The 13,540-nt window shown below is 37.0% G+C and overlaps 1 protein-coding gene across 1 annotated transcript; it reads right to left on the bottom strand.

Annotated features, from left to right (window-relative positions):
- Positions 1–2,410: 2,410 nt before the first annotated feature.
- Positions 2,411–12,419, bottom strand: gpr137ba (G protein-coupled receptor 137Ba). Its single transcript, XM_028006857.1, has 7 exons — positions 11,744–12,419; positions 7,833–7,882; positions 7,523–7,745; positions 5,708–5,854; positions 4,853–4,981; positions 3,437–3,558; positions 2,411–3,353 (listed from the first exon to the last, which is right to left on the bottom strand). The coding sequence occupies exons 1-7, from the start codon at positions 12,104–12,106 to the stop codon at positions 3,239–3,241; spliced, it is 1,149 nt and encodes a 382-aa protein (XP_027862658.1). The 5' UTR covers positions 12,107–12,419; the 3' UTR covers positions 2,411–3,238.
- Between the last annotated feature and the right edge of the window lie 1,121 nt (positions 12,420–13,540).

The raw sequence follows: 13,540 nt of genomic DNA, 5'->3' as shown, positions 1-13,540 counted from the left end.
CAAGAGAGAGTAGTTACCCTTTTCAGCCAGCTGACCCGCAGTGCTCAGAAGCAAGTGGTAGTCCACTGTTATGTGCTTCAGAGAGCTGGGGAAAGCACTAGTCACTCCCAAATGTTTCTGCATTCTGATGGTCAGCAAAAGGTGAAGGAGGGGCAGTGATGCATTACATTTCTCTCTGACATCAACGATGTTTTGAGATTTTATTTAGCTACTTTTAAAGGGGCAGTATTACGTAAAAAAAGACTTTGAGCTTTATGTCATGTTATAATGTGTTTCTGAAATAAAAACATGCCTGGAGTGTTGCTTTGATTCTTTCATGCATGTTTGAGAAATCCTTTAATCTCCATGGCAACCATTCAGCTGTGCAAAACATCTGGGTGGACTGGCCCTGCCTTTGAGGTTCAGCTCCTTTCCCCACTCCTTCAGACTAGCCAGCAGCAATTAGCACACACCCTGTGTAACTTCATCTTCTGAACTCATTATACGAGTTATTTCAGTTACAAAATGTTATTAAAGGGTTAATAGAGGAGCCATGTTGTGATGGCTTCCTGAAGCAGGCTTGTCAGAGCAGGAGTTTTTAAAGAGACAGAGGCCCAATTTCAAGGCCCTACATTTCATCTAAGTCAGGTTTGACATACAGCTCTGGAAAAAATTGATAGACCACTTCAAAATGATCAGTTTCTCTGCTTTTACTTTTTGTAGCATATGTTTGAGTAAAACGAACATTGTTCTTTTATTTTATGAACTACTGACATGTCTACGAAATCCCAAGCAAAAGTTTAGTATTTGCAGAAAACGATAAACATGCAGTACGTTCAGACCTCAAATAATGCAAAGAAAACAATTTAATATTCATTTAGAAACAATACTAATGTTTTAACTCTGGAAGAGTTCATAAATCAATATTTGGTGGAATTACCAGGTGGAATAACCAATAGGGTTCAGTGCAGTGGGCTCTTTATTTTAACCAGAGCTGTAGCTGTAGTGTTTTTATAAGAACAGGAGGTAACATAGTTACATAATTGTGCTATAAAATGGCACCATGTGCCTGTAAAACACATAATGCTGCCCCTTTAAAGGTTTGTGCACGATGCCCATGCCTCGTCTCAGACCGATCTGCTGGATGACAAAATGTGTTTTTGTTGGATGTGATGTGAAGGCTGTAAGGTATTCTAAAAAACGCTAAATCTGCCTCATTAAAACAAAACAAAAAAAAACCCGAAGACACTCAAGACTTTGCACCTTATTAATAAGGAATTTAGACTCTGGATGTAGTGAAGGACTAATATCTTTGTGTTCTCGGTTCAGCGGGAATGTGTTGGTTGCAGCTTTATTTCCTCTGCTGTTTTTCATTCGATATCAGGCAGAAACTCAAACTGCAGCTGACCTACATGTCTTCAGTCTTACTTTTCCAAAAAAAAAAAAAAAAAAAAACATCTTTCCTGCAGTATTAACTGTTTATAATCTGTCAAAATTATCTGGATCAAATTTCCAGGATTCTGCATTGCTCTCACTAATTATTAAAACGAAAGTAAAACAAACTGTGTAATAAACATCTTTATTACTACCTCAGTCAGTGCATTGTTTCATAAAATGCTTGTTTTTTTTTAATGTACCTGTTTAGTCATCTGGTTCCAGTTTGTTCTTGATTATTTCCAGAGCATTTCAAGACAGTCTTTACATTTCCAGAGTTAATATCTGATCGTTAAGCTGAAGTCTTAACGATCAGGAACATTACTATGTATGTCGCGCTTTTTAGAGGGCCATCATTTTTGAAAAGCTCCTCAATAAAATTGAGAGGAATTCAAAACGCGCCTGGCCTGCTGGTCTTTCTCTTCTGCCACTCAACAAAAACTTTAATTTATCCAAATCTTGTGAGTTTTGTTTTCAGTTTTCAACTTGGATGTATTTTTAAAGGTTCATTGGCTGCATGGAAATGAAAGTTTATAATTTTTTAGGGTTTTTTCCTCTTGAATTATTTGTGTAGGAAATTAAATTCAGCTTTTATCTTTATGAACAATCAATCAAAACATCCAGCCATTAATTAGAATAATTAATTTCATTTTCATATTTCTAACCAACACGTTATGGGACTCAAATTATATTTATAAATTGTGTTCATGAACATTAACTGGCTTTTTATTACTCTCCAACTATGGCTATTGAGCAAAAAAACTGAGTGCAGAAAAGTTTAAATTTCCAGATTTGTATTCCTTTCTAAAAACAAAGTGATTCTTTTATTGATTTCCATAATTTATACCTATTTTTAAATTGCTTCATCCCTCCCACCTTGTTTTGTGCCAAAGTTATTGATCAGTTTGGATTTAGAGGGAAGAAATTTTCTTTTTGGTTTTAAAGTTTTTTTATTTATTAAATTTATGCACTATATGCAACTATCTGATTTTTTAAAAAAAATAGCTTAAGGAGTGAAAAGACCAGAAGACAAATGAAATGTTCCCTTATTTAATGAAAAAAGTACATTAAAAATAACCCATTTTCTAGACCCGTGTGTTTTAACATCGAGTCTGGAAAATGGTATAAATTAAAGGAAACAGAATTCAAATAAACTGAACTTTTATCTATAGTAGAATAATTTGGGTCTAAAAAATAACAAATCTGGTACAAATTTTAAAGCAGAGCTGGTTTAACTTGCCCATAAATTAAAAAATGATCCAGTCCAAATTGGTACTTTTTGATTTTGCACAGATGTCTGAAAATATATAGGAACTCTGGATTCTAAGAAAAACAAAATCATATTCTAGTTTAAATTCACTTTTAGTTTTAAAACAAAGATTTTAAAGAACAATGAGTTGCCGCACCAATAAGGGGCGCTGCTGTGCAAGTTGTGGATTCCACCTTGGAAAACCTCATCTGTTAAATATTAAAATTAAAACATTTCTACAGTATTTAAACTTTTTTTAATATGAATTAAAAGAATCTTAATTATAAACATCTGTATGAAAACAAAAACATTCACATAGTACATTAAAATATTACAGTACAGCTTACAAAGGTTAGGAAATATATTAAGATGTAATCAACATGACCTAAATAATGAAAGAGTTTCAAGAACAGATCATAATCTGTACAAGGAGTGTGCAAAAGTACTGTCCCATTTCTGGGCTTTTATATACTGGCAATGAGAGGAGTCTGTCGTTTCCTTCAGCTCCTGAAGACCCTTGTGCCTCGGTCAGTAACAGACTGTGCAAAAATATACAGATGAGTCCTTGAACGCCCCTCAGTAATGGCTGAGCTCCTCCGGCGGGCGGGAGAAGTTGTAGCTGTCCTCGCTGCCGATGTAGGCGCTGATGCCGCTGTTCTGGCTTCCCCACTCGTAGCTGTCCGCAGCCAGGCTAGACGGTGTGAAAGACGACATCCGTTAACATCGACCATCCCTGCAGAACCTCCTGAACGGCAGGAAATGAGAGGATTGTACCTGGCCTGGATGTTCTGAGGCATGACGCTCCACGCCAGGTCGTCGTCGCTGTCGTAGCGTCTCGGGTTGTCGAAGAAGTAAGCTCTGGACGAGAAGACGTGGCCAGGGAGGCCGGAGCCGCTCTGCAGGAGACGAAGACAAACCACAAGATGGCTGTAACTAACCACGGTTCACTAATATGTAAAGAAACATCAACGTTTTGTTCTGTAACAATTTTTCATCACAGTTCCCTCTTTTGATTATAAGAAATATGTGATATTTTCTTATATGTGTATTATCACATTAGATTTGATTTTATTCCCGTGGTTCTTATGGGGTTTTTTGTAGCAGTGTCTCTACTGTTTAACAAGTCCTGTCAGAAACGTTTTAACTTTTTGCTCCAGGAGCAAAGAAAACCCCTAAAAACACGGCATTACGAAAAATCAGAACAAACTTTCACATATTTAACCGTTTTTTACCCCTTATGACGGCTCATAGCACGCTAGAAGGCATAGAGCTGAAACTAATGATTATTTTAGTTATCGATTAATCGGTTAAACTGAAGATTAATCGGTTAATCAGATAAATAAAAATAGGCATATTCTGAAGATTTTTTACTTAAGCCTTTTTATACAATGTTAGAAGTATATTAAGAGATGCATTTAAACAATTCAGTTCCTTTTTTAAATAAGAAAATAATTTTGCCTAAAATTCAATATTATTTGTATACCACATATTAAGAAACTTCAAAACAGACTTTCACATAATTTAACCCCTTATGACGGTTCATAACCTGCTAGAAAGTAGAGAGCTGAAACTAACGATTATTTTAGTTATTGATTAATTGGTTAAACCTAAGATTTATCAGTTAATCGGATAAATAAAAAAAGGCAAATTCTGCAGATTTATCATTTAAGCCTTTTTTTACAACATTAAAAGATGCGTTTAAACAAATTTATTTTATAAATAAGAGAATAATGTAATTGGCTAAAATTCAATAACATTGGCATTCATTTAGTGTATGCTTGATTAATTTGTAGCAAAAAATATAATCCTCAGCTAAAGAAATACTGCAAACAAACATCAATACAGTTTAGGGTTGATATATTTTTGGATTAACAGATTAATAATTGAACAACAAAAGGTGCATAATAGGAGATTTTTTTTCTTCAGAATTTGAAACAGATGATGCTAAAAATATGCCCATTAATATAATCTATAAAATACTCTTAAGTAGCAAAGTTTTAAATCTTAAATGCAAAATGTACATAGTTTTTGTACAGTTTTGGCTTATTTGCTGCTCTGACAAATGCCATGTTCTCAGTCCTTACACCCCAATTAACGATTACACAATTTCTAAATTAGTTGCCGATTATTTCAATAATCGATTAATTTAATTAATAGTTTCAACACTCAGCCGTGTTGTGGAGGCCTCACCCTGTCCAAGTTGGGTTTCCGAACCCGGAAGAAATACACAACAAGGGAAGTCGGTAGCAGCTCCCAAACAAACAGAATCACTCCGAAGACGACGTAGCCGGTGTCGCCCAGAGTCGACTGTAGATCTGCCTGCATAAAAAACAAAAGAAAGACGTTACAAACAGCAAAACAGGTCCATCCATCGAATGTGAAAACTTATTTATGACGACGTTTTAGGCCCATTTAGATAAATTTTTCTAGAAAAAACATGGACATTTCTGACTTGAAAAGTCAAATTTACTTTGGAAAAAAAAATCTTATTTTTTAGATAAATCACAGAAATCTGAGGAAAAGGTGGCAAATTCTGAGTTTAAGTCACAAATTTTCTAGAAAAGAAAAATTGTTGGCTGAAATTTACTCCTTTTCTCTATCTTCAGTACACTGTCGTACTCGTCCCTGACTTTTCCTCAATGACTTGTGGGTAATTTTTAGCTTTTATGCAATGTGGGGATTTTAGGGGATTTTTTGGTTTCTATTTGTTTTCTTTTTAACTTTCAATATCAAGCAGGGTTTTTTTAAACTGGTAAATAAAAAGAAGAAGACAAAGGCAATTTTCAACGCCTGTCTGAAAATAACTAATTACTTCCTGTTGTATCTAAATAATCTTTATCTTTTCATTTAGCCATGCTTGTAATTCCCAATAAAAACACAAACTTCTCCAGTTTTTAGATGTTTAATCTTCAATCTTTATTGTTTAAGATATTTATGAGACCCAAAAAATATCTAGTTATTCAAAGTAAACAAAGAGAATCATTGTTTGTGCCAACCCTGAACCCTGAACTTTTCCTTTGAAACCCTCCCGGCAAGGTGATTTACCTGGTCCGACACGTTGTACCAGTCGTAGTCAAACGAGTTGATGCTTTTGTTTGACAGCGCCAGGACGACCAGATTGTAACAGGCCCTGGACGCATACAGCAGGATGACAATGGCTCCTATAACGGTCACCTGGCACACCGACGTCCCCTGCACAACGTCAGAGCAGAGGCCCGGAGTTTAAGACGAGGTAAAAACAAAACGACTCAAGCTGGGAGAAACATTCATGAACAGCGAGTTGCAAAAATATAAATATTTCTGCACATTTTGTCACATCACAACCACAAACTTCAGCCTATTTTTATTGGATTTTATGTGACAGATGAACACAAGGTGGTGCATATTTCTGAAATGAAAGTAAAATTATGGTTAATTTTAAAAAGTAATCTATAATCGACAGAATAAACTTTATTCTTTACCAGTTTTGTGCATCCAGAGGCTGAAATGTTTGGATTATTCTTTGTAAAATATCTCAAACTCTGTGTACACTGGTTTTTAAGTCTTTAAATTCTAAACAAGAATTAGCTCTGGACTTTGACTAGGCCGTTGTAACAAATAAATATGGTTTGATCTAAACCAGGGGTGTCCAAGTCATCTGAAGACACTATTGTATGCCCCGTCCACACGGGAATGCTTTATCCAAAATGAGTTTCTCATATCTACACAAGTAGACTTTAAAGCTGAACTTTTTTTTGTTATTTGACAATGAAAACAACTTTTTGTGAAAACACTGAGATATTAGCCCAATCATAAATGTCATACATAACAACAATATCTGATTATATGTTTGTCGTTGTGCTGCAGCTGATGCTGAGTGTAATTAATTAACTTCATTAAAATGTTTTTGTAGTGGATCTGTTTTAGAAAAAAAAAAAATTCACATTTGATGGGGCCTTAGCTGCGTCCTCTCTCGAACACACCTGAATTAAATAGTTAAATTCTCTCATCAGGATGAAATTTGGATCTGCCAACGAGCCGCTCGTTAAATTCAGGTGTGATGCTTTTCTTTCCCCAATTTCTTTAAGAGTGCATTCACATAAGCCCTATTTAGGTAACTTTAATCTAACTCTAGAATGTAGAGGGAGGTGTGAATGCGCAATCAAACACTGACTAAAAAAGTGAACTCTGGTCTAAACACCTACATCTAGGTTCAGTTAAGGTGACCTCTGGTGCAGACTGAATGCATATGTGAATGCAAGCGGACCAGAGATCGCTCCAAAAGCAGGAAGCAGACTATAGAGCAGGGAATTCTGGGTAAAAACAACCAAAACAAATCTGGTGCCTGAGGGAGAGGTAATTTTTTACTAAATAAGAAAAAAAGTGGTGCTACTCCGTTTTTGTTAACATTTGAGCTCATGTCTTCCTCAGAGGTTTTTGTCTCATTTCCTTCAGTGTTCCTTGGTGCAGCGCTCCCACAGGGGAGGAGGTAAAAAAAAATTTTGCAAAGAGCTTAGTTCATTTGACGGTGTGAAAGCGAACTGCAGCAGCTGAAAATGTAACAAATGTTGCAACTTTGGTCTCAAATCAAACCAAATCTACCGGACCATCAAATGTGAAAAAAGCCTTTAAAACCTCAAAACAGCTGAATTTATACAGAGATTAAATAACATGCAAGTTCATTTAATATTTCGTTGCATTTGTTATTTTCATCCCAATTTACCTTCTGCATTATTCTATCGCATGAAATCCATCAAAATTCACATCTGTAACTAACAAACGGTGAAAAAGTTCACAGGTTGAATGATTTTGTAAGGTCTCAAAGCTAAACAAGAACAAAAGAAGATATTTTTTTCTTTCTGATTCCTGGTTCAGTCTCACCTTGGACTCCAGGTAGATGTTGGCCAGGGACATCTTGGCGATCTTGTAAAGACACAAAGAGAGCGAGACGGCGCACAGGACAAAGAGCGTGTCGTTGATGGCGACTCTCACGAGCACGACGGTGTGAGCTTCTGCAGAGGACATCCTCACCAGCAGGGCACACGCTAAGTTCACGACTAAAAACACCAGGCTGATGAACAGGAAGAGGAGGTAGAGGGGCAGCCTGGCAGGAAAAGACCACAAACATTTTTATTATTCAGCTGCTAAAAAACTGCAGCAGGGAAAATGAGCGGAAAAGACCTGCTCTCACCTGTACCTCTGGAGCTCTGGGGCATATTTGGACTTTGCCTTAAAAACAACCTATAAAAAAAGAACACAATTTAAAAAAAAACATTTAATCATGCAAATATGTCAGGCCGTTTCACTTCTCCATTCCGGTTAACCAGGAACCTTGTGGTTGAAAATGTTTATGGTGCACAATAGCTACTCAGCCCAGGGTTCAATGGAAACTCGAATGTGGCTCGTATCAACACAAGAGGATTACGCTAAAAATAAGCCTGAGGCAGAGGCTGGAGAAGGCAGCGGTTCGTATGTGGATTGCGTAAGCGGTTGAAGACATGATTCATTTCATTTCGGTGCAGATTCTGAATGCGAGCCTCCCACACTGAAGGCAGTAATAACTGGACTCCTTCCTCTAAAGTCACATGAATGATGGAGGGTGCCACATCGAGCACAAGCAGGTTTTGCAGCGTTTGTTTATGCGAGGGTTTCTTGCGCTCAGTGTTGATGCTTTATACGCGTCCACATCCTGAGCAAAGTGAAACTGTAAAGCAACTGTACTTTCACAGGCGTCTTTTGTGATGCAGGTGTGAAATGTATTTCCTCTTTGCAGATTTCTTTATTCTTCTTTGTTTTTTCACAAATTTTAAAGATAATCTGAGAAAACACGCTTATTTGTTAAATCATGAGAAAGTCTCAGTTGTCTCAGATGAATCCTGAATTTGCTTTAACTACATATTTTTGGATAATGGAGTTTGATCACTGCAAAAACACAAAATCTTACCAAGGATTTAAGTTCAGTTTCTGGTGCAAATATATTAGAATATTTGAAACATTTTAACAAGATAGATTACCTCATTTTTAGTAAATATTTCCTTGATATTGATGAAAATGAATTATTTCCATTAGCAGATTATTCCACGTAACAGTGAAATAATCTGCTACAGGACATAGTTCATTTTTATCAAAATCAAATGAATTATTTACTTAAACAAGCTACTATTAATAAATATATTTAAGTTAAATTGGTCACAATGAGTCAATCTAAGTTTGTTAAGATGAACCAACATAAATAAAGTAAGTTTGACAAACATAATTCAAGTATTTGTGACCAATTAACAAAAAATGTTTTAAGTTGTAGCTGCATTTTCTCTCTTCATTGTAGCTATGATAACACAACTATGAAACTACGAATATTATTCTTTAGACTTTTACAAAAGTAAACTTACATAGTCCTTTAAATTTTTAATTTTAATGTAAATGTTTTTTAAATATTGTAACTTTTAAATCAAAATTTAAAGTATTCTAATTCTCAATAAGCGCATTTTTAAATTCTAGATCTATAATATTATTAAAAATTCAACCATTTATACGAGGACCCCTGTAGATATGGGGACCTAAGCAGCTGCTTGGTTCGCTCGTGCCTTGGGCCGGCTCTTAATCATTTTTCTACCCAATAATGATGAAAGTTATAATTGCCCCAGCATGTTTGTATTGATGTTTTTTCAAAGTGGTTTGCATATAAAAGCTGTGTTCTCCTCACAGTCTCAACACGATACAGTTTCTCTCTATATGACCGCTTGTTTTAACTTTTCCCCTCTGTAGTCGGAAGCAGTGATAGTGATGCTACATGCTGGTCTGCAGATGCATGCATGGTGGAGCTAACTGGAGTTAGCTTCGTCTGCCTGGTAATGCAGCAGTTCTGCAGGCAACATCGCTGGGATCGCCATCTTAATGGAACGACTCAACCTGACCAACTTGGACCAAAATCATCACTGAAGACCTTCAATAATTACATTTAGGCATTTCAGTGTAGCTCCATCTCTATGCAGTCTCGTCACATGCAACTCAAACGTTTTTCACAAGAAACTCAAACGTTTCTCTGCAGCAGAACATAATGCTAATAAACACCCACAAAGGAGGAATTAGATTAAAAGGATGCAAAGAGACAGAAAACCACTGAAGAATCACAAAGTAATTAACCGTTTGCCTTCTGTGATTTCATCAGAAAGATGTGTGAGTGGAAATATTTTAGTTTTTTGAAAAGATTTTATCCTAATTAAATAACAAATTACAAAAAAAAAGAGAGAACAAGTAGAAAAACCAACCTTGTTCCACATCTAGACTGAGTTTAAGAGATTTTATTGAAATGTCTAACTTGTGTCTTTAATATACGAGTAATTCAAAGGTTGTCAGGAGACTTAAATGACATATGCTACACAGCTAAATCAGTTAGCTGTTGCTCAAGATGTAAAATGTCATTTCAGCTGCTAGGTCATGCGAAGACAAAGATTCCCTTAAGCTACGACATGAAAAGACTTGTATTGAATGTCTTTAAATGTCAAGTTTTCCCATCTAAACAAAAAGAGTTCCTATCAACACCTGCAGACTATATTCCTTTGGTTTTGTTAGACAGAATCTGGGATCAGGTTTCCATTACTTCACATCTGCAGAGGTTCTGGACTCGACCTTTTCTTACAAAGTCCACTTCAAATTTTTACAAGTTTTTACAGGCCTGGAACTACAAACTTCAATGATTGTTATTGACATGATGGATCAAAACAAAATAGCACATGACAGGGAAGTGGAAGCAAAATGATGCATGGTTTTCACAATGTTTGACAAGTTAAATATGAAAATGTGGCCTGCTTTTGTCTGCAGGGCTCTTTACTTTGACAGTCCTAATCAAAATCCACCTGCCAAGGTGAGGAAAGGAGAGCATTGAACTGAAAAGTAGCAGCAGAGGCGTCACTAAGCAATTTATCGCATGATCAATTAAAACGAGCTCAATAATGTCTATGCTGTTGATAAGCATTTTTTTAAACAAAGATTTCATAATTCGTTTCATTTATTGTTTCTGGTTGTTTGGATATTGGAAATGTCTTCCAGTTCCAGTGTGGAGTGTTTGTTAGTCTTTGATGGGGGAAACTCACATTATTATCATTTATCGCAATAATTCCTGGGTCAATTTGTCATCCAGTAACATTTCTTATTTTGATAGGTCTGGATGTAACTCTGGAGGAGCTGCAGAGATCCATATTAATAGCAGAAAATTACATATAAAGTTCAGTTTGTAATCTGAGCAATGAAGAAGAAACGGCAAACATGAAGGTACTCTGGTCAGATGAGAGTACAACCTGAACAAACCACTGCAGAACATGGTGGTGGCAGTATAATGCTGTGAAGACAAGCTAGTCAGAGATGATTGAAGTAAGGTTGGGCGATATAGACTAAAAGTTTTATCACAATACTTTGTGGTGCTATTATGATAAAAATAAAAGTGACAATAAAAACTATTTATCACTTCTTTTTTTAGGTAACTGCAGCTGTGACCACATGATGTAGCAATAATAGCCTCATAAACACAAATACTGCTCTAGAAAAACACATCTATATCTAATGACCTTCTTTAGGACACCAGCCACATAAAGAAGTTTGATTTATATCACTAAACTAAGAATAAATATATTAAATGCAACATTTAATATAACATATATATATTAAAACATAATAAATTAGTTAAATTGAAATATATGTTAGATTAAAATATGATAAATTAATTCACAATTAATACTAAATGTTATAATATTTTCAAATTTTCTGCCATTTATTGATACTCTTATTAAACAAATATTGGAGAAACTAGTAAAAACCAGAATCCTGGTAATACAGATGGTTATGGAATGCAATTTGTCACAACGTGATAAACCTAAATTCTTCATGATACAAAATGTATCGTGATAAACGATAAACGCCCACCCTCTAATGAGAAGATGGATGGAGATGAAAGAAAAGGGGCTATAAAAGACCAAACATCTCAACTTTTAGGGGACATTTTCAGGGGGTGTGGATAGTTATCAAGACCGTTCATCACGGCTCAAGCACGCATCCTACCTACATGTCCTGCAGAGGCGTTAATCGGGTCTGATCCTGCTTACTCACCTGTGCAAAGTAAAGGTTCATGAGGCTGAGCGTGAAGAACTGCAGGCAGACGGGGAAGCAGTAGAGCAGCCAGAAGGGAAAGGGACCCAGAGTGTTGGCCGTGACAAAGTTCCTGAAGTAAAAGGAGAAGAGCACGGTGCGCAGGGCCGACCACAGCAGGCACAGGAACAGGAACACAGTCTGGTAGCTGAAGCGCTTGTGTCGGTACCGCAGAACCAGCCAGAGCTGCACGTAGATGAAGATGAAGAGGAGCGAGTAGAAGACGGTGTAGACCACAGTCAGACCCAGAGTCACAAAGGGGGGCACGGCCGGGCTCAGGGTGGGCAGAGGCAGGGGCTCCTTCTCCTCCGCCGGGGCCTCCATGACCAGCTCTCCCGGGCTCTCTTCAGGGGAGATGGAGCTGTTTGCAGCAGAGCCCTGCCTCTCAGGCTCCCAGGCCCGGGCCGAGGCGAAGCGCGGCGAGGAGGCGCAGTCAAAGCACGGAGAACCAGGAAGACTGCAGGGCGGCTGTCACAAACTCAGCGGGGAAGGAAACCGGTCCAACTTCCTGCAGAGGATCCAGAGGCAGCCGGAGAGATGGAAGCACATGACCAGAGATGATGAGCAGGACTGCGGCGGGTTTCCAGGACCAGTCCCCACCCCCTCCTCAGCCAGGGAGCGCATTACGTGACGTTACGCACCAGCTGACGCATGCTACTGTACCTTTAACCCTGTGATGGCGCTTCCCACCGCAGCTCTGATCCCGAGAGGGCAGATCAGGACTCCTTTATGCATTTAATCTCGTTTTACAACCCTGCATGAAAACCAGACTGATTCATTTAGTATATGTGTTAAATAAAACAAATATATGGACAACAGTAAGGCTTTACACAGAAAAAAACTTAAAATTTAAACAATAAAATCCGTGTATCAATTTTTTTATGCAATTTATGTGGGTAGGTGAAAATTTTTGCAAGTTTAAAAGCTAATAATATATTTCCTAAACAAAATAGTTACTTTCTAACTATTTTTAGTTAGCGTCCGTAGCCCATTACCCTAGCTTTGCAGACAGTCTGGACTTTCTCCCATTCACTTTGATTCACTCCGGTAGATTCTCATCCGGGCCAAACAGTGAACAGAAGAAGTTGTGAATGATGGCGTTGTTTTATGTTGTTTTAGCAATGGCAGCGGAGGGAGTGAACAAAGCCCTTCAATCCGCGTTGGACGCGCTTCCAAATATTGAATTAACATTAGCAGCCATATTGTTTGGCTCGTATTTCTCTCTTGGCAGTGGAGGGTGGTTGGAGGCAATTTTCCATGGTTTTGAGATGCAGAGGGGTATTTAAATGTGCCGTATTATTTTAATTATTTGAAAGTAACATCAGCTGGTAAACACTAAATTTACAGTAAGCAAGTTTGATGTCTTTTATTTTATGCCAACAACAGGATGAGGTTAACCAATTATTTACATATATGTATACTAATCTTATGTATTTACCAAAATCATTCAAATGTGGCGTAAATACTGATGCTATATACTTTGATTTTTCATATTTTCTCATTTTTTCATTATATTTGGTCTTTTTTTCTGTCAGTGTGCTGCTGCTGGAAACTGAATATCCCAGAGGAACCTTCCTGTAAAGTTTAATCTAAGATTTATTTATTTTATTTTCATTCATCACAATGTCCACATCACTCTTTGTGAAAGTATGCATCAAGTCTAGGATTATTAAAATCCTGAGGAACGTTTAGAACCAGATCAATAAACAAATGATCAAAAACCAACAATGAACAAAGCACAAGAGAAGGCAGCAATGA

This window comes from Xiphophorus couchianus, chromosome 22 (genome assembly GCF_001444195.1).
Source record: "Xiphophorus couchianus chromosome 22, X_couchianus-1.0, whole genome shotgun sequence".
Taxonomy (NCBI): Eukaryota; Metazoa; Chordata; class Actinopteri; order Cyprinodontiformes; family Poeciliidae; genus Xiphophorus; species Xiphophorus couchianus.
This window is presented reverse-complemented; position numbering and strand designations above follow the sequence as displayed.